This window comes from Mirounga leonina, unplaced genomic scaffold, assembly GCF_011800145.1.
Source record: "Mirounga leonina isolate KUSES-001 unplaced genomic scaffold, KU_Mleo_1.0 Mir_55, whole genome shotgun sequence".
Taxonomy (NCBI): domain Eukaryota; kingdom Metazoa; phylum Chordata; class Mammalia; order Carnivora; family Phocidae; genus Mirounga; species Mirounga leonina.
The window spans coordinates 7,852,634-7,873,641 of record NW_023270816.1 but is presented as its reverse complement, the minus strand read 5'-3'; the positions used below and the strand labels follow the sequence as shown (position 1 = coordinate 7,873,641).

The 21,008-nt window shown below is 43.0% G+C and overlaps 1 protein-coding gene and 1 non-coding gene across 5 annotated transcripts in view; both read left to right on the top strand.

Moving 5' to 3' along the window:
• The window catches only part of LOC118001954 (cAMP and cAMP-inhibited cGMP 3',5'-cyclic phosphodiesterase 10A), a 292,816-nt gene extending 283,012 nt beyond the window's left edge, over positions 1-9,804 (top strand). For all 4 annotated transcript variants that reach the window (XM_034992152.1, XM_034992150.1, XM_034992148.1 and 1 more), the window contains 4 exons: positions 1,065-1,176; positions 5,101-5,181; positions 6,679-6,767; positions 9,085-9,804. In XM_034992152.1, the coding sequence (XP_034848043.1) occupies positions 1,065-1,176; positions 5,101-5,181; positions 6,679-6,767; positions 9,085-9,202 (400 nt within the window). In that variant the 3' untranslated portion in view covers positions 9,203-9,804. The remainder of the gene's footprint in view (positions 1-1,064; positions 1,177-5,100; positions 5,182-6,678; positions 6,768-9,084) is intronic.
• LOC118001996 lies at positions 299-434 on the top strand. Its single transcript, XR_004676907.1, has one exon. It is a non-coding gene; the product is annotated as a U4 spliceosomal RNA (small nuclear RNA).
• Positions 9,805-21,008: the final 11,204 nt, after the last annotated feature.

Below are 21,008 nucleotides of genomic sequence, written 5' to 3'. Positions count from 1 at the left end.
GGAGAGCCGCTACATGAGAGGCTCGGCCACAGCGATGGATAGGCGTTCTTAATATGCCGTCTGCCCTGGTGGGGGCAGGCTCAGGACCCAGGGCCGGGCTGTGCCCCTGGAGGGGACCATCTGTGCGGTTACAAGAACTAAGGCATTATTTAGCGGAGGCGGCGGCGGATTCCCGAGACTCGTTAGAATGTACATATGAGCTGGAAATGGTCACATCTCATTTGCCCCACAATTTTGTATCTTTCCTGATCATTTGCCTTTTAAAGTATGTAATTTGCTTCATAAAAGTTAAAGTCAGAGCTTTGTGCAGTGGCAGTATCGTAGCCAATGAGGTTTATCCGAGGCGCGATTATTGCTAAAAGTCAAAGTCAGTATATTAAAATTCCTTACTAATCAGCGGTTCGTGCCATAGATTTCATTTAGGTCACCAGACCAAATCCATTAAAATTGTAGGGGTATGTCCGTTTCAAGTCTTCAAGCAGTTTTTTTCTTTTTCTTCAAGAAGAAAGATTAAACCAAACCACATTTAGAAAAAAAGAAGTCAAAATGTGAATGCAAAGCAACTGAAAAAGAGGACTCATTTCTTTGGAGGTTAGAGTTTGCAAAGTGTTGGGAGGCAGCTCCCATCACGCATGCTGAGCACCTGCGTCTGCTCTGGCCTTGTCTTGAGCTGCTTGCGCCGTGGGGCAGTCATTCATTTCTCTGCACCTCACATTTTTCATATATAAACAAAAGGATGGGGGTAGATTTTTTTCTTCAAGGTTTCTTCACCCTGTACATTTGCAGAACTCCATGAGGATTTAGGTGGCCCCAGAGCCATGCCCAACTGTCTTGATGACAGCAATGATACTGAGGTGCACCGTAACCCTTCCCGGGGCAGTGACAGAGGTGACCCAGGTCCTTCCAGCTGAAGCAACACTGCTTCTCTCCCCGCCCACTCTCCTCCCAGTGGCCAAGTAATGCCTGCTATTTAAGCCTTATTCCTGAAAATGCACAAGTCTTTCTAGCCTTTACTGTAAGAGTGCAAATGCCACGCTGACCTGTTTTGTGTTATTGTGTTCTAGAGATCGTGTCATTGGTTTGATGATGACTGCCTGTGATCTTTGTTCTGTAACAAAGCTGTGGCCGGTTACAAAATTGACAGCAAATGATATATATGCAGAGTTCTGGGCTGAGGTATGTTTTTGATTTTTATATGAACATTAAAAATGAGAAAAAGTCTGATGAGAAAGTAAATATATGGGTAAATTAGTAACAATGTCTTAGTAGCTCAGGTTGCTTGTTACTTCAAAAAACAGTATACTGTCAGTCACATGCCATAGGAGAATTAGCATTTCTACACAGATGCAGACATACAGCCCATGAGATTGTGGGACCCCAGTGTCACAGGCTGTGTATGTCTGCAGTTGGAAACTGGGGACATAATTACCTTGTACCATAGATGTACAAGATTCTGTAAATACTCCAGATGGTCAATTATGAGTTCCATAGAATATGTGGGCTTTTAACTCGTGATACCTCTGACATGTGAGGCAACCATGGAACTTAATTTCATTAATACCCTCTTCTTGACTGAATTATCTCAATTATCAGAAATGTGTGTTTGAGTTCTCATTTTGCTTTCTGAATTGTCCAAGAAGAAGTAGAACACTCTCTTATTAACATGAACCCACAAATACCTAGCCCCCTGCATATTCAAAGATTACTTTAGGGAAACAAATGAAATAAAATGTTTGTGTACCTCATTTGGTTTGAAGAAGTAAAGGTAAATTTGGAGGGCCAAGAGTTTGGCCGTTGCTAATTGAAACCATTCAGCCTCACCCGTATAAAAGAATGGATGTAAAAAGTAAAAACCAGCCAATCATTCAGTTGATAGTTCAATAGAAAAGATTTATAATGTTATTTTTTTTCACGATGGCAAAGCCAAAAAAAATGCTTGTTGGGTGAGAACCACAGGCCTGGAGTTGATTATACTCACAGTGTTATTTCTCCAGAATGCCTACACATTGTGCATGCAAATTCTTGCATGTTTTTTATTTTATAGTGTGTATCCCAGGATCTAGTTACTATCAGACTTAATTAAGAAGGTTGTTTTAGGTATACATGTCTGAACTGTAATCTCTGACTTTATTAGCCGTTAACTTAATTTGCATATGTGTCTAAAAGTAGTAACCCAGAGTACATTCTGTAAATATCACATAAGGAAAACTGGTCTGAAGCTAGCTTATTGTTTTGCAAATAATTTTATTTAACTAATATAATTCATACTTTCATAATTGTATTTGTATTCTAAAATATGAATCAAAATGTGACAGATATGCTATGTAGATTTCCCTGCTCTCTTTTGCACTGATTAAACAGTCCACAAAGACTGATTAAGCTCCCAAAGTGCACATGGATGCTGTCTTCAGGGATCTCACAGTCCATGGGAGGAAGCAGAGGTCATCACTGGGTCTTGCTGGCTCACTTACCAGATGTCCGCTAGATCCCATCTCTGCCCGCCACCCACCCCAATTCCTGCCCCAAGACTTGGCCACCTCGTGCCTGAATCCCTGCAGCATTCTGACCTAGGTCCCTGCCTTTTCCTTTAGACTTAGACTAACAGTCACACAGAGTGTGGTGTTTGATGTCCTGGTGCTGGAGATGGGCATCCTGCTGTAGCACGTGGGATCAAACCTCAGACCAGCTTTGTGACTCACCTCTGTACTTTAGTTGTCACATCTGCAGGTTAGGGATGACTCTAATGTTGTTCCCAGTCTGTCCCTCCATGCTGTTGTGATAGAGACAGAAGTCATGAACTTGATCTCCAAAGCCCACTGCTTCACCAGGCTATTTCCTCGTCTCAGCCCCTCTGGCTTCCCTGAGTCAAGTCCCTCTCGCGGCCATCAAGGTCAACTTCTCCCCCCACCCCCGTGCCCCCCTGCCTGCCCTCTGCAGCTTCCTCTGCAAGCCCCACTCTGGGCCAGTACTTCCTGGGACGCATACTCTGCAGTACTTCGTTGTTTTCCTGTGTAGCACTGATCCTTATTTGTGAGTACTGTACATAGTCAAATCTTTGTTTATCCACAGTCTTTTTACTTACTGGACTTGTAATATCCTTGAGCAAGGGGCCTGGTTAGTTTCACTCACTTAGAACAGGAATGGAAAAAGTTTGAGAACCATGGAACTAATATTTAAAGTGATAACACGGGAGGAGAAGCTGGACTCAAGTGCCTCCGTCCTGCTGATAGAGCCCGTCCTGGGGGTCCTGTCATTTGTGCTTGGCCTCTGTCCTGCCGATAGAACCCTTCGTGGGGGTCCTAGTCATTTGTGCTTGACCTCTGTCCTGCTGATAGAACCCTTTATGGGGTTCTCATCATTTGTTCTTGGCCTCTGTCCCGCACATAGAGCCCTTTGTGGGGATTCTCCTCATTTGTTCTTGGCCTAGTTCCGCAATAGAACCCTTCCTGTGGGTTCTTGACATTTGTGCTTGGCCTCTGTCCTACCAATAGAACCCTTCATGGGGTTCTCATCATTTGTTCTTGACCTTTCTCCCACACATAGAACCCTTCGTGGTGGTCCTAGTCAGTTGTGCTTGGCCTCTGTCCCGCCGATAGAACCCTTTCTGGTGGTTCTTGACATTTATGCTTGGCCTCTGTCCTGCTGAGAGAACCCTTCGTGGGGGTTCTCCTCATTTGTTCTTGGCCTCTGTCCTGCCGATGAGCCCTTCATGGGGGTTTTCGTCATTTGTTCTTGGCCTCTGTTCCACAGATAGAACTCTTTGTTGGGGTTCTATCTTTTGTGCTTGGCCTCTGTCCTGCACATAGAACGCTTTGTGGGAGTTCTCGTCATTTGTTCTTGGCCTCTGTCCTGCCAATAGAACCCTTTGTTGGGGTTGTAGTCATTTGTTCTTGGCCTCTGTCCTCCACATAGAACCCTTCATGGGGGTCCTCGTCATTTGTTCTTGGCTTCTGTCCTGCACAAAGTACCCTTTGTGGGAGTTCTCGTCATTTGTTCTTGGCCTCTGTCCTGCACATAGACCCTTTCGTGGGGGTTCTAGTCATTTGTTCTTGGCCTCTGTCTTGTAGATAGAACCCTTTGTGGGGTGTCTTGTCCTTTGTGCTTGGCCTCTGTCCTGCACATAGAACCCTTTTGGGGGTTCTTGTCATTTGTTCTTGGCTTCTGTCCTGCCAAAACCCTTTGTGGGGGTCCTAGTCATTTGTTCTTGGCTTCTGTCCTGCAGTAAAACCCTTCGTGGGGGTTCTCGATGTTTGTGCTTGGCCTCTGTCCCTGCAATAGAACCTTTTGTGGGGGTTCTCATCATTTGTTTTGGACCTACATTAGCAAATCTAGGATGTTTTTAGTTCTCCACCTCTGATTTCTGAAAATAAGCATGATTGTGAAGTAATTAAAGTAACTGAATAATGAAGAAATGTGAGGGAATAGTGGTGTAGCAAGGAAAAAGTTGGGGTATGTTAAGAAAAAAGATTTTAACAATCTTTAACAAATAACTAAAAAGAGGAAGATAATTTTTAAAATCTATAAAATGGGTACAAGAATATCTAACTCCTAGTATTTCATGATTAAATAAAATAGCATTTATATGTTACCTATCCCAGAGCCTGCAAAATAGGAAATCTTTAATAAACATCTGTGACTGTAACCTTTACGGTGATGTGCATCCCGTTATACTGCATCTTTACTAACACATTTTAGCAGACCAGTCTTGATATACATTATTTCTCTCTAAAGCCTCGCTTCATCCAGTTCAACACACGTGAAAATTCATTTGAAAAATAAGTGAGAAAAAGGCCTTGAGGTTATTCCATGCTTTGTTCTTGTCATTCCTCCTCACTATTATCTGAGTCTCCTCTTGTTACAGCTTTCACTAACCTCTGCACAGTGGAACCGGGAGAGATACCTGCATTCCTGGTAATTTCATTGAGAAAAGCCAAATGATGATACGTTAAGTTTTTATTGTTTTGACATTTGTTTGCATCAATAGCCAGAAGCATTATCCATTGTGAAGAAAATTAATAAATAAAGGGAACAACTCATTAATACCAAGACTTTATAGTGGCTTATAAGTTGAGAAAGCTTGGTTTTTCCTGTTTCTCTTAGGGCGATGAGATGAAAAAGTTGGGAATACAACCTATTCCCATGATGGACAGAGACAAGAAGGACGAGGTCCCACAAGGCCAGGTATGAATTCTGTTGAAAAGTCAAATAATTTCAGGCAGTCATAAAATCACATGTGAATTAAAAGTATATGCCATCTTGTAGAACCCAGGACCACTTGAAAACTTCTGCATTTAGATGGAGTTTGGGGATCATAAGGCCAGGATTAGGAAATCGTAGTTGGGTTTAAAGAAGCCACAACTGCCCGAACCGTCAGCTCTTTCCACCGATGGAATCATAGTAACCAATGGCTTAAAATGGAGGGATAGAGGAGTTTGAATTGTTAATATTTTTAACAAGCAGAAAATCTTTTGTCATTGAATGTGCAAAGGTATTTTTTAGAGAGTAACATAGATTTTGATCAGGCCCACTTTTCCTAATGAATAATGCATAGTATTTTAGTACATTTTGAATTTTGTCTTACCACCAGTTGACATTAATTATTATTTTTTCAGGTCTTACCACATGATTTATGTCAATGTTTTGATGTTTTGACAGCTCTCGTGCCTGTCAGTTTTGCATGTGTGATGCGATCTATTTCTCAGATTATAGTCTTTTTAAACTACCCCTCTTCTAACACCATAACAGGGAAGTTAGTTATGGACACATAATTATAGAATTTCGTTTAGAAAACATTTCAGAAAACTCACAGGATGATGGTTTTGGATAAGTTCTCAAGCTTTCCTATTTCACTGAAAGTTAATTTATTCACTATTCATACCAAAGGTGAAGCAAGTCCCCAGTTTTTCAGAGACGTCAGCATAGAGAAGGGCCGCGTGGTTTTCTCACCCCTGTGGTCCTCGGTTCGCAGTGTGTTCGTGTGCTTAGCCGCTGCATCCAACAGGGTGCTCCCTGTTCTTCCCTGCTGAACACACACCGACATGCCCAGCCCCACGTGCCTATTGCATGTGGTTCTTGCAGTTTAATTTCTTTTTAATATTGTTTATGGAACTTTCCCATATATTTGCTCACAGAGATCTGTCTTTCCTGTCCGGCATCTTCTTTTCATGTCCTTTTGTAAAGGTCCTGTCTCATTGTGTGATTATATAAAAAAAAAAGGGAGGGGGAGAAAGAAAGTCTCTGGAGACCAAGCAAGGCACCAACAGCCAAGGATAGCAAGCCCACGAAACACCTGCACAGATTCCCAAATACTAAGTTGGAGAAGAGGCCACCTGTAGAAGAATAGCAGGTTGACTTTGAAATGTCTATGGTAGAAGACTAACTTTGACTTAGAGACAAGAACAGTGCTTGAATTATAACTTGACTGATCTATAAATGGAATCTCATTGAATGTTGAACTTGGGTTTGGGATGAGCCTCTTTTGATGTGTGTTACTTCGTGGACGTATTTTAAGGCATTTTTAAATGCACTCTGCAGCAGTATTCATTGAGCCCAAATATCAGGGAGCAAAACTAGAACATTTAATTTTATAGCTAGGCTTGAGAAATAGAAGCCTCAGCTGGGAGGTTGTTGCTAACCTGCACTTTTGTGTCTTGTTGTGCGTGGCCCTGCACGAGGCAGCTGGGGTTCTACAACGCTGTGGCCATCCCCTGCTACACCACCCTCACCCAGATCTTCCCGCCCACCGAGCCTCTCCTCAAAGCGTGCAGGTATGTACCACTGCTCAGGCTGGGGTGTGATGTAACAAAAGGATGAAGACTCCGTATGGAATTTTCCTCTCCATCAATGTGTGTGCTGTGTCTTATTACAGTAAATGTCATTTTATGGGCTGTGTGTTTGCCTAGGTAACAAGTATATGTTAAGAGTATTCATAAAGTCCTTCATTCACCAAAAAGGAGCAAGAAGGTATCTGGTTTGGGTTTGGGTTTTGTTAGGACCCAGGGATCCATGCCCAATGCGTTTTTAAAAAGACAGAACCATAATGTGTATTTGGGACTGCTCCTTGGAAAGAGGCTCAGCTTAATCCCACAGTTTATTGTGTAAATGAGGAGGGGGAGCCTTGACTGGGATCTTCTTTCTCTGTGAGTTTTAGTTTCTTCCCAAAAGAGATATGAGCCCTCTGTCATCCGTCCCAGCTTCTAAATCCTCTGCATCCTTTTCTCATTGCTTTTGAGGGATGCGCTCGGCTAAGAACATTGGAATTTTTTTAGGATTTTCATGTTACTTTGAAAAGAAGTTCCGTCTGGGGAGGTCAAAGGGCAGTGAGCAGAGCAGCCCTGTGTATTGATTTTCTGCAAGAGAACTGGTGTCCTGCTTATTTTTCCAACTGTTTAGCCATGGAGCACCCTTGGGGGTTGGGTGGGCACAGTGGGGGACAGAGGACAGAGGCAGGATTTTGAACAAAACCAGAGCCTTTGGATACTCCCACCCTCTGCTGTTGAAACTCATTTCATAAACGAATTATTGTGAGGAAAACAAAGGAAACCAACAAGGAGGGAGATGTTTTTTCCTATGTAAGTGATGGTTTCTCTTCTCTGCTCTTGGGGAGGTGAACATAACTTCCCAGCTGATTTTGTTGAGCCATCACTGACCTTAATCAGCAGTTAGTTCATTAAAATATTATCTTATTATGTAAGGACTAAGCCATGTGGATAATATGGAGTATGAGCTGGGACTCATTCCTGATGGAATCGGGTTGGAAAAGTCAGTGCCCCACCAAAGAGAAATGGCAATATCAATCAAAATCCATGTAATTAAAAAAAAAAATCCTAGGTAGTAGTCAAAAGTCCTTTCCTATCCAAAAATTATCTGTATTTTCTGTTAAATATCCAGAACCAGCAGAATGAGTGCCTTCTGTCATTATCGAACACGAGGATAGGGATTCCTCTGTCTCAGCAGCTTTGATGCATTCTTGCTTCATTGACTTGGCTGAACCATATAATCTCTTAAAGGCTATTTTAATCTTATTAACACTTAAAAAAAATTCATGTGTCATTGGTGTCCAAGGAAATGTGGCAACATTAGTGTAGGTCTTTTTTCCAGTATATCAAAAATCTCTTAAGTTCTGGGCAAATAATATGTGGTAATATGGCACAAAAGCTAAAAGTGTTCCATTTTTCAGGTTATATTTTAGAGATTTCTTTTGTCCAGAGGTGTCTTTGCATTATGTGTGCTTTGTATGACTTGTGTGTTTGCTAGTGCAAGGTTCCCTTCTGATTTTGGCTTTGTATATAAGAAAGCAAGGTGCAAGGTGGGAAGTGTTGATAAGATCTCTGCCCGGTCAGCCACATGGGGCGAGGTGGTGGTGGTCACACTGTTCAAGGAGATTAGGATTCCCACAGCATTTGAACAGCAGATTTGGAAAGAGAAAGACCCGTGGAGAGGGGGGCGAGCAGCCTGCGTCTGAGACCACAAGTTGCCAGAACGCGAAGATGGCTTTACTGCAACAAAGAAATTTCTAACATTGGTCCTACGTGTAACTTACAGTGACTTTTTATATAGGACAGTGTTCAAAATAAGGCTAGTCCCCAGTTCCCAGTATGAGGTGGCAGGGACCCCAAGCTGGCACCCTGTCCCTGCCCGCAGAGCGGGAGCTCCTGGCTAGCGGTGCTGTGGCCGAACGTTCTTGCCGCCCAGGCCTCCCTTCCTCCCCATTTACCTCCATGCTCTTGGCTAGTGCACCCTGTGGCTTGTGCCCCTTTCCAGGTCGTCCTTTCTCACTGATTACGAGATGGTGTGTCCTGATCTGAGCTCTCCTGTTGCCCCTGTCGTTTGGTGCTCCTGGACAAGGTGGCCCCCCTCCCCAGCCTTGCTGGCCACAGAATGTGCTGCCGGACCACGTCAGGGAGACGTGCTGGGACCCTGCCCGGCCACAGCAGGCTGGTCCTTGTCGGCCTCAGAAGGGCACCAGAAGGCCATCGTGCTCGGCTATACCTCGGGGGCGGGGGGGCAGAGGGTGCTTAATGTTTGAGACTGAGCCCAGAAATCCTTCTTAAACACCCTTGTCCCCGCATCTTTTATCCTTAGGAATAACCTCAGCCAGTGGGAGAAGGTGATCCGAGGGGAGGAGAGTGCGGTGTGGATCTCATCCCAGCCAGGGGCCCACGGGCCCTCGGAGAAGCTGCCTGTGAAGATCGATGACTGACGGCCACTCGATGAGCTGTCCCACCTAGACACGCTCGTCCTGCTTCTTTGACTTTTCTTCCTTTTATTTTCACGGGGGGAAACCTACACCTGGTAACTAGGACACAAGCCTCTCGAAGAAGGTAACATCAAGGAAACACGTCAAGCCGACGACTCCCCACCAGTCTCCTCTGTGACGCGTCAGAGACAGTGATCAACCAGGACCACCCCATGGCCAGAAATCAGCCGTCCGAGGGACTCCAGTTGTCTTGTGAACTGGCCTTTTTTAACAGGCTCACGTTGCTGAGGCCTTAGTGGGAATGGACAAGAATTATTCAGAAGGGGGTACTTTTCCATTGTATCTTTCTAGTGAGGGGTTAAAATGGTACTATTATGATATTGTACTTTGGCTTTAACACCAATGTTGCTTTGATGTTGTTGGTTATAAATAGGAATTTTTACACATTACTATTGTGAATGTTCGTGTGTGACCTACTCGTAATTAGCGTGAACTGTAGCACGGCCTCAGGACGAGTGTCATCGAGGTGACAGTAAGAGGTGTCTTTCTGCAATCAGTGGTGGAGAATAGATTCTTGTCTCAGAGCCTCATGAATTAAAAGTTAGGTGGACGAAAAATGTATTCTCTAAGTTTATACTAAAGTGCTTGGGTGAATAGATCTAACACTAAAGGAGGTAGACTTTGTATCCTCTTGAGAAGAGATGCAGATATACATCAGAATAAATCTCAAAATTCCAAGTATCAATTCAAAAAATGTCAAAGAATATTTTTTATTTTTTTCTTCATTGTAGGCAAATTTGTAAACACTTTGCGTAAAGAACAAACAAAAGCAAGGCATATGAATTTTTCTTAACAGACAGGTCTTATGGGATGTCAAATGTGAATTTTAATAATGATTTCTTTATATTTTCACTTGGTGTCATTGCAAAATTTTAGACTCACATTCAAAATGAGAGGTTTATTCTACGGATTATTTAATTAAAATACCATACATTTCTCTTAAAATCAAATTAAACCATAAAATTTAAGTCTTGTGTAATTTTTACTTTGCTCTGCTGCACCCATCCCCCAGTTTGCCCCCTGCTTTGTGCTCCTCGGTCACATTTCCTTAAGCACTCTGTCCACGACAGGAAGTAGGAGAGCATAGTGCGAACGCATCGTGGTGCATTTTTATTCTCTCTCCTCTGCTCCAGGATCAAGCATCTATATCCAAACCTGTAGTTTGGACAGTCTTCTGTATAATTTTTAGTAGACTAATATTACTCTACCATATAAGTGTTGCAAAAAAATACACAAAAGTAGTAGTCTGGACCCCTTCCTACAAGGATTATAAGCCAGTCACTTCTGGTGCACATTAGAGCTGTCGAGATTTTTAGCACAATGGCGAGGTCACCTCCAGAGCTATGGTTAGTCCTGACCTGAAGGAATGAGAGAACTCTCAAGAAGTGATCAGCAGATCCATAACAGACAGCTTATCTGCTATTCACTTGGCAGGAAACTGGAATATTACTTTTGATAAAATAAATTTTTAAAATATTCTTTTACATATTCAATACTGTACACATTGTTATTCATATGGTTTTTTGCAAAAAAGAAGTCAGATGTTCCTACAACATGATTTAAGTTGTAGCAGAGTTAGCTATATAGAAACATTGTTCTTATTTTAAAATTAACACTATGTGTTCAATTTCCCTGTGGGCTTCTGAAAGTTGCCATCTTCCCTCCCTGGCACTCCATTTGCTATTGTAATTATACAATATGAGGTAAAATGAAATATCTAAAGAGAGAAATACCACTGTGGCTAGACATACATAGTACAAAAGTACGTATGTATAAGGGATAGTGATGCAAACACATCTATAGAAAGTAAAAATCGGCCTCATTCTTCAAAACCTGATTTTTTGTGTGTTGGAAAATGTGAACAGAAAATGTCCTTTTTCATGTTAGTGCATTTATAGAATTGAATTCTAAAATGTTGCATGTTTTTCTGCACTCAGATTTATGAAACTGGACCCACCAAATCGAACTTCAATTCCAAGAGTTGGTAGTCGTGTAATGGAACTCCACTGAATCGCAAGGTGGTTGGGAGGAAATAGCCCTGGCGATTGTTTAGTTAAAAGGATCTTAAAAGGATGCATGAATTTTGCTTTTTGATATAGAAAAGAGTCCTGAAGGGAGGGAATCTTATGGCTATTTTTGCTTTTTAAGGTTGCTTTTCTAAAATTACTACAGAAAATTCTCTTATTTCGATAGAGCCAGATTTCTTATATTATTGACATTGTACTTTGAACAGTTTTCCAAAGAACCATACGTGGGTTTATTGGTTAGTTGATTTCTCTTGAAATATTGTCATAATCAAAGCAAAGTTTGAACAATGGAAGGACTGTATTCTAATGTGAACTGTTAGTATTCTTAAGATCTACTTAGGAATCATACATTTACCTAAAATGGGCCCAAGATGCAGTGATATTTAGTCAATAATCTGCTTTGGGAAAAAATGCAGTTAGGAGTATTTTTATATTGGGGCAGATATACTTAGCAGACAAACTTTTGAGCTCTGTTCTCATCTTTCTCCCAGATCTTTTCTTGAAAGGGCAGATGGTTTTTATTACCAAAAGTTTTAACAAGTTTCTCATTAAGGCAGTATTTTAGATTGGGCCAAAATTTCCCTGTTCAGTATAAATTTGGTAGCCAGCTGTGAGTATATGTAGAATGTTTGATTTGTGGAAGTTTTTATTGGTTGTGCTGATTTATAATGGACAAAGTTTTATTGTCAAATGCAGTTATTCCATTATCTTCCCAGAGACAGTGAATATATTTTTAACTAGAAATTTTCTTGGAAATGCATGCCAACAACATGAAATATTGAATTTAGGCAGCGGAATAAAACTCTAAAAATTGCAAGCATCTTATTAATTAATAGTTGACTTTGATTTAGTTAATTAGGAAAACTTAAATAAAATGGATGTGGAAAGTAATTCTCCAAAAACGGCCCTTTTCCTGGGGCCAGGATTGAGATCCACTTCCCAGCTCTCACTATCTCTACGGGGCTCGTCAGAAACCGGTCATGGAAGAGAGACCAAGTGGAATTACTTAGCATAGCCGTCCCCATCCTGGACTCTTACTCAGTGGGAAGGCATCTGCGCAGTTGATACGGTACCACTGGAGGTGACTTGTTCTCACAGCGACACAAACAGAACAACTTTGAAACTGAATTTGTTCAGTGTAGGTTTCCTCTTCTTAGCATGCTTTTTAGATAGCTTTAGATTTTTTTTAATTTTGTACAACCTCAGTGACTTTGCTTTATTGGTATGTTCAGGCACACTAGATATGTTTGTACATGATACACATAGATGCATAAATCCTTAGCCACCTGGATTTTTAAATAGATTTAGTTTGGATATTATGTTTCTGGTCTTTTATCTCAAAATTAAGGTTTGAGCTTTAATCAGACTAAATTATCACCATGCCTTGGCCTGTGCCTTTATTTTAAATACTGTAATTTTACTTCCTTGTTCATATATTTATTATTTTGCCTTTCTTGCTTAACTAGAATTAAAAACATTTAAAGGGACATGTCCATGGTTAATTGGATCAAATTGAAAGGATAGGACCATTCTCTCCTCATCAGACTTCTATCCTTTATTTGATGTCATTCACACATACCCTGATGACTATAACCGATGAACTGTACAGATGCAGTCTTTTTTGCAAGAACTTCCAAGAACTGTGGCACAGTTATGGTGGGTATGATTTTGTTGGGTTTCAGGTACATATGCATGATTTAGATTTTGAAAATCACTTCTAACCTTTATCTATTTCAGACATGTGTTTGCTTTCTACACTTTACTGATTTTATTTAGGGTTTAATTCTTTAAAGACTTATTTAGTCACATTAACGTATCCCTTTTATTGCCTGACTTTAAAATCTCTGTAAAATGTAAATTAACCGAGTATGCTGTCGCTTCTTGCCCCCCCCCCCTCCCCTGCTTGTCAGCAGCGCATGGCTGTTCTATTTTACCTTTGCCCGAGTATCTACCCTGATACACATTCTGCCCATTTCTTTAGGCACTTAATCTTAAGTTTAAATTAGTGATTCCCAATGCAGTACTATACCCTATCTGTTTTTTGTCTTTTTTTTGTACTGGATATTTTGGTTGTCTGAAGCATTAGATGCATTTCTGTGATGGTAAAAATAGCAAAAAGGAGAGAAGTTTCAGTGGTGTTCTGGTTCTAAATTAAAAGGGTGGGATGAAGAGAAAGACATTAATGTTTCCCAAGAAACAATATTTCAAATTCAAAGAAACATTACTGTCTTCACTCACTTGCTGGGTTCCCCCCCGCCGACCCCACTATGCCTCATGCATAGTTGGACCTCGCTTTTCAGCGAGTATGAGCAATTGGTAACCGAACATGTGCAGACCCTCTGCTGGGGGGGGGGGGGGGGGGGGGGGGGGGGGGGGGGTCCCAGGGCCCCCCCCGCAAGTTAAGATCTGAATCCAGTGTGTCAAGTAGAGAAGTCAGTTTACACATGTCAGGTGTCAGCTGATAATTTTGAGGTATTATGTATTTGCAGAAGTGTAAATGGAAAATTTTTATTCCTACTGCAAATGAAGGTTGCAAAGTGTATCATCTGATCCTCCAGCTCACCTGGAATACTATTAGACCATGGGTGTTGCAGCTTTTGTTTTTCCTTTAGCCACTTGAATAATACCCAGTCCTGGGCCATCTCTCCAACAGCCAGTGTAAATGCCATAGAGGAGTATTATTTCCCATAGATCTATTGTATGGTGTATGTTCTATGCATGCCTTTGGTGTGCACATTGAAAGTTCAACAGATTGATCTGGAGAAGGTATTTCTATACAATGCCCCGACCTATTCACCAGACCCAACCCAGTGACCCATGTGAAAAAATGTGCTCGCCCAAACACTGAAATTTACCAAAATTTTTAGATATGCAGCATCTTGAATCTTTCTGAAAAGAAAAGGCGGCTTTCTTTACAAGTCCATAGGAACAAAGGAGATCCTATATCCCTACCTAGTTAAGGTACCCACAAGTTTGCCGGCGGTGATCGTGCTGACCCCATACTGCCAAGGTGTAAGATGGGTTATAAGCTGTCCAAAATACAATGCACTTAATAGACCGATTTGCAGAGTTGATGGATCTGTGTCCAAAGTTTTAGTGGGCTCTCTTTTGGAAGGAGAAAGAATTTCAAGTAAATAATATCCGACTTTATTATAGTTGATGAGTTAGCAAACTTAAAACAATTATTTTGTATGTATGACATATAAAAATCTTTGTAAAATGCACAAGTGCAATAATTTAAAGAGGTCTTAACTTTGCATTTATAAATTATAAATACTGTACATGTGTGTAATTTTTCATGTATTCATTTGCAGTCTTTGTATTTAAAAGAAACCTTTACCATTATGTTTATATAATAGAACAGTAATCATTTATTATAACCGAGGCAACTTGTAAATAAATTCATAATTCAAACTGCCAGTAGATATGCATATATGGGTGTTACGCTGCAAAATCTAGCTTTGTTTTACTTACATGCTTCGGGCAGCAAGGAATTTTTTGTCGATATGTAACTATACATACAAAGTATATATATGTATGATACATGAAATATATGTAGAGATGTTCATAATTTTAATGGATATCCTTTGGTGTGAATAATTGAATACAGAGTTTTTAAAATATCATTTTTCACGTTTATCATTTGCTCTCATTTGCGGGGAAGGTAAGAGATGTTTTGTCTGTTGAGGAGGAGGTGCAGCAACGCTGTCAAACTGTCTGCACGCACGCCGGGCCCTGGCCGCGTGGAAGCGCCCAAGTTCACGGTGGCTTGATGTGGTGGGTCTGCTTCAGCCATTTCCAAGCAGAGAGGACGAGACGACCTACGATGTTAAATTGTGTAACATGATTTATTAACTCCACTGTATAATTTTAAAGGTTTGGAGACTATGTGGGAGAAGCTGGTCTTTTAGAACGAGTGCTGCAGATTCCAAAGCTAGTGGCTTGGAGTGCTGACTCTGGGACTCCTGAAATAGCTCCCCTGGCCTCCAGGGGCCCCCCGGAACCATCCAGATTCACTTGGCCAAGAGCAGGAAGGACTCTGGTTGTATGCATGCTTTTGTGTGTAAGCCTTGGGATTCTCTCTGTTACAGTAAAGAAAATGTTCTGGGTTAAACCTCACATCACCTGTGTTCCACGATAAGTATACTCATGGCTTTATCTGGACAACTCAGCTTAAAGAAATTGTGTTTATGTGGCTATCTCTGCTTACCATCACGTGGTAAATATTTAAGACCAAAAAGTCAGAAGTTCATTTGTATCCACAGACCCTCCCTCACCCTAAACGTATTAGAACTAAATTTGGGAGTAAACAAAGTAAAAGTTTCCTGGAATAAAGACCTGTTACATTGTTAAGTAAGAGAGTCCACAGTCTTGTTAATTAGACAGAAGCATAGACAGCCCCTAAAATGGAATTCTCCTGCAGCACCAACCCTCACTAATGGAAAGCCCTCAGAGTGCATAGCACTGTATGTGTTGTAGACAGGATTTTTGTTAAAGTATTCATTTCCTGTGAAACCGAATAAAATGTTGACTGTGCTAAAACGAATTTCATGAATTAATATATCCATAAACTTATTTGGCAACTCATGTTGCAGATTGGTACTCTGTAGAGACGATCTTAATTTGAATCCTTAATTATGTCCATGTCTGATTTTTCCATCAACCCTCTGTAACTCGAGAGCTTTGAGGAGAGGGACATTTATTTCCCCATCGTATCTACGTCCTGAAGCAAAAGGAACCCTGAAAAGCAATACGTATCAAGCCAACATGCGTTCAGTATGCCCACTGGGCACCCGATGTGTGGAAGGTGGAAGGAGGGAATTAGGAGCAGAAGGCAGGACACGACATTTCCGTGGGTTTGGAATCGACTGCTTCATCTCCTGGAAGCCTTCACAGCTTCGCCGTCACTTCCTGTGCACCAGCTCTGCGATTACTGTCTGCACCGTCATAGTTCCAGAGAGACGGAGCCACACATCGGTACACCTGAAAATCTCACACATTTAACAAGACGATTCTTAAATATGTTCCCAGTAGTGCAGACTTGCTGCTGTTCTCATAAGAATACCAAAGCCTGGGGGTCCTTGGGGGGCTCAGTGGGTTAAGCGTCTGCCTTCGGCTCAGGTCATGGTCCCAGGGTCCTGGGATCGAGCCCCGCATCGGGCTCCCTGCTTGGCCAGGACCCTGCTTCTCCCTCTGCCTCTGCCCCTGCTTGTGCTCTCTCTCTCTCACGTTCTCTCTCTGTCTCAAATAAATAAAATCTTTTTTTTAAAGAAAATAGTATTTACCTGCTTACCCTTGCATTAACTAAAAAAAGCGTGCATCAAAACACCCCATTTCCTAAGCCTTCTGAGTTACTGAGTTTTGTCCACATGAAATCATGACTGTTGGGCATTGGTTCCGCCTTCTACCAGCAACGCAAGATCTTTTACTTGCCATGTCTGATAGACAGTCATCTGACTTCATACTCCAGGGGTGGAGGACAGACCACTGTAATGCAAACCAGACCACTGTTTGACAGCTCTGGTTGCCAGAAGGTTCTATCTGAAGTTGTCCTGAAATCTATAGCTTTATAATTTCTATTCCAAGATACTGGCTTACAGCACAGGGATAAGTCCGCTCCCTTTTTTATCTGACAAACTTTCAATTATTTGAAGAAAGCTGTCTTGCCTCCTTATGCCCAACCGATTCTTTTTTTAAGTTTCTAAAAATGTAAATTGGCTTTGGAGCCTAGTTATTTTTTACAATTCTCCCCCTAGAAATCTGCCAATGACCTTCTGCTGGGCCCTTACTTAGTTCAGAATGAATTGCTAAAGTCCATCAGTTGGCACTCTGGGCACATCTCCTACAGCCCCGTCCCCCCCTCCTGTGGCTCAGTCACATGAATGCACATCTGTCCTTTGAGCATCCCGTGTCCCTAACCTCGTACTCTGTCCTCTGCTTCATTGGCTCATCCTTGGAAACTCAAATGTTACCTCCTATGCTTGAGAATCTGTTCCTCTCGGTCAGTAGTCTGCTCCCTCCTGAACGCGTTCCCTCTGATCCCCCTGCTGTGGGAACCGGGCTGCAAAACCCAGTCGCCCAAACTGAGTTGAGCCTTTATGTTCGCCAAGCCCTCCTGCCAATTCAGTGCTCACAACGACTCTCTGAATGAAGCATGTTATCACCCCCACTTTAAGATGAGGACTGTGAAAAACAGGTGAAGTAGCTAGAACCTAAGAAAGCAGGCCAGCCAGCGTTCAGAGACTCCCGCATAAGCACCATGCTGTCCTGAAATGTGCCTTCTTCAGGATCTGTTCCCAAAGGGCGCATCTTGACCAACACAGGTACGCAGTTTCAAAATGAGATTCAGAAACTCATAGCAGATGAAATCTTGAGGAAAAAAAGCTTTCAAGGCTATTTATAAGCTGACAGTCTACTGAAACAAGATGTTTTCAGGTTTTCTGTGCCCAGCACTAAGGGTCGCCTGGCCTGGGGAAGGAAGGAATGTAGAAAAGAAAGCAGCTGAGGTGTGAATGTGCAGCCACCAGGAGGGCCAGGATGCTGTCCACAAGGGGGAGAACCATGGTGGGCGGGAGGTGGGCAGGGGAGGAAGCCCCCTGATCAGTTTTGGGAATCTGATCAAGAGGACCCTCATGCCTGCTTTTTCCTAGAGCTTGGAGAGAGTGGGAAGTCTCAAGTCGCATCTGGTGTGACAAGGGGACAAAAATGAACAAGGGCTGCCTGAGGTGACCAGGCGGGCTAAGCCCACACCTCCCCGCTCTGCTGATGGTTGGCAACACATGCTATGTGGCTGGGAGGGCACATGGGGTCACACTGCCTCCGGGAAACCAACTCACCAAAGTGCAGGCTGGCTCCGGAACATCACTGAGGTCAGGTGGCCAAGGTCAAGAACCAGTGAGGACATTGCAACAGTCGCCCGTCTGGGCAGGGCAGTGCCATGAGGGTCCCGCCTCACTCCCTGCTCCTCAGCTCACGTTAGCTGACCGAACCTTTCTGTGGCCACACCTGGTCCTCAGGAGGGCAACAGCGCAGGAGAAAGGTTTTCAGCCAGACTGATTTAAAACCTGAGGGAGGGGCCCCTGTGTGGCTCAGTTGGTTAAGCATCTGCCTTCGGCTTAGGTCATGATCCTGGGGTCCTGGGATCCAGCGCCCCCCCCCCCCAGTCAGGCTCCCTGCTCATGGGGAGCCTGCTTCTCCCTCTCTGTCTGCCCCTACCCCTGCTCCTGTGTGCTCTCTCTCAAATAAATTAATAAAATCTTTTTTTAAAAAGTCCTCAACAATAAAAAGACAAATAACCCAATTAAAAAATAGACAAAGGATTGAATAGACATTTCTCCAAAGTATATATATATATATATATATAGGCCAATAAGCACAGGAAAAGGCATTCAACACCATTAGTTATTAAGGAAATGCAAACCAAAACCATAATGCCATACCACATTCGCACCCACGGGAATGACTAAAACAAAAGAGACAGACCATAACAAGTGTTGGTGAAGATGTGGAGAAACCCGCGACCATCACGTGTTTCTTGTGGGATTGTGAGACCGTGCAGCCACTTGGGAAAAGTGTGAAAGTTCCTCCAAGTGTTAAACATAAAGTTTGCATGTAGCCCAGCATTCTCCCCTAGTTACATATCCAAGAGAAACGAAAACCTAGGTTTACAAAAAAGTTGTGCACAAATGTTCATAGCAGCATTACTCATAATATCCAGAAAGCAGACGCAATCCAAGTACCCATCACATGATGAAGGGATACCCCAGAGTGTTCTGTCCAATATCACTCAGCCACAAAAAGGAATGAAGCACCAACACATCACAAGAGATGATATATTGCATGATTCCCTTAAATGAAACGTTTGGAGCTGGCAAAATCATAGACAGAAAAACAGGTTAGTGGTTGCCAGGGGCCGGGGGGAGATGGGGAGTCACTGCTCGGGTGTGGGGCTTTGTTGCAGAAGGACAAATTGTCCCCCAGGCAGAGAGTGGTGGTGGACGCACAACTGTGAGCGTACCACAAACCATTCAATTGTGATTGTGCCACAAACCACTGAATATACACTTTAAAAGGGTGTTTCATGGATGTTAACTGGTTATATCTCAATAAAAGCACAATGAGTGTCATTGATTACATGGGATAGATATAATTCTTTATGTCCATAATGAGACTCAAATTAAAAGGACTGAATTCATTAGGTGGTTTTGGAGGCGAGTCCCACACCAACTCCTTTCTTGGAAGGTGATGAAAGGGGAAGTCCCAAGGTGATGAGGGAAAGCTCTTTTTTTACAGAATGATATCTCATCGCTGTGAAAGGCATGAGGCGGACTCATGCAGGGAGTGCCCCTAGAGGAGAAGTTTCCTAGGGAATCAAGCGTCACCTCACAGCAGAGTCCCCAGTCACAAAAGAAAAGACCTACTCTCATGGCAACAAGACATATGGTAACCCCTTCTCCCACAATGAAGGGGCCCAGTTCCTGATAAGGGAAGGTACAGATCACCGTCCATGAACTGTTCTTACTGCCCACACTAAACATAAGCAAGCCTTACACCCAACCTCCACTTTATAGACCACCCAGGCCAGTGGGCAAGTTCAACCACAGCGCAAAAGGAAATAGCCAGACAGACCCCTCAGGTGGGTGGTTGACAAGACAAATGGTCTGGTTTCCAAATGTTAAGTGTCCTTAAAAAAATGAAAAAGTGGGACTGTTTTAGATGAAAGGAGCACAACTCTGTGAGGCTACTAAGAACCACTAAGCTGTACAATTAGATGCGTGAGTTGTATGGTATGTAAATTATATATCATTAAAGCTGTTTAAATAAAGACATAACAGCGAAATGCATGGATTTTTGTTTTAAAATAGAGCTATAGTCAATATTTTGAGGATGATTTGGGAAATTTGAATACAATGGGTAAGGACTTGATTTTAGATGTAATAATGGCCTGTGGTTCTGGAGAAGGACTTTATTTCAGATGTGCTCAAGTAGTTAGGGATAAAGACTCATGACGTCTGCTACTGACTTCAAAGTTTCCGCAAAAGGATGGACAGAGCGATAATGCAAATAAGTCCGAATGTGAAGTTTTGGATCTGGGCGGTTGGGTATGGGGTTGTCCATTCTACTGTTCTTGTTGGAAAGAACAGTACACCGCACAGGTACTGTGTGCGAGGTTTACTCTGTAATACAGGAATGTAACAATGGTAAACGTTGTTTAGCTGCTGATGGTTGGCAGCACATGCTATGTGGCTGGGGGGCACATGGGGTCACACTGCCTCCGGGAAACCAACTCAGATCTGACTCCTAAGCCCCTTCCCGCTGGCTGGGGTGGGGTGGGAGGACTTCCTCTCATGGATCAGCAGGGACTCCTCAAGTTGGTGTGAGAGTCCCCGGGTCTGCGAGCAGGGCAGACCTCTCTGCTCCGCTCCGCGCTGGTTGCGCACGATGGGCGGCGCGTCCAGGGCAGCCCGGGAGCGGGACCAGTGCGGGGCACCCTCAGGGGCCCCCCTGGATATTCGGGGTCCGCTCGGATCTCCTGCTCGGCTCCGGGTGCGTCCAGAGCTGGGGGGTCAGGGAGAGCCCCGGCCCCCCATCGGGTCTCAAGCTTCGGGCTTCCTCTCCTTCGGTTCTGCTTCTCCCCTGCCGAGGCTCTCTTCGCCCCAGCATACTTCCTCGCAAGCCGTCGTTTTCCGGAACAAACGCCAAGCCCCAAAAGGCAGAGTCAT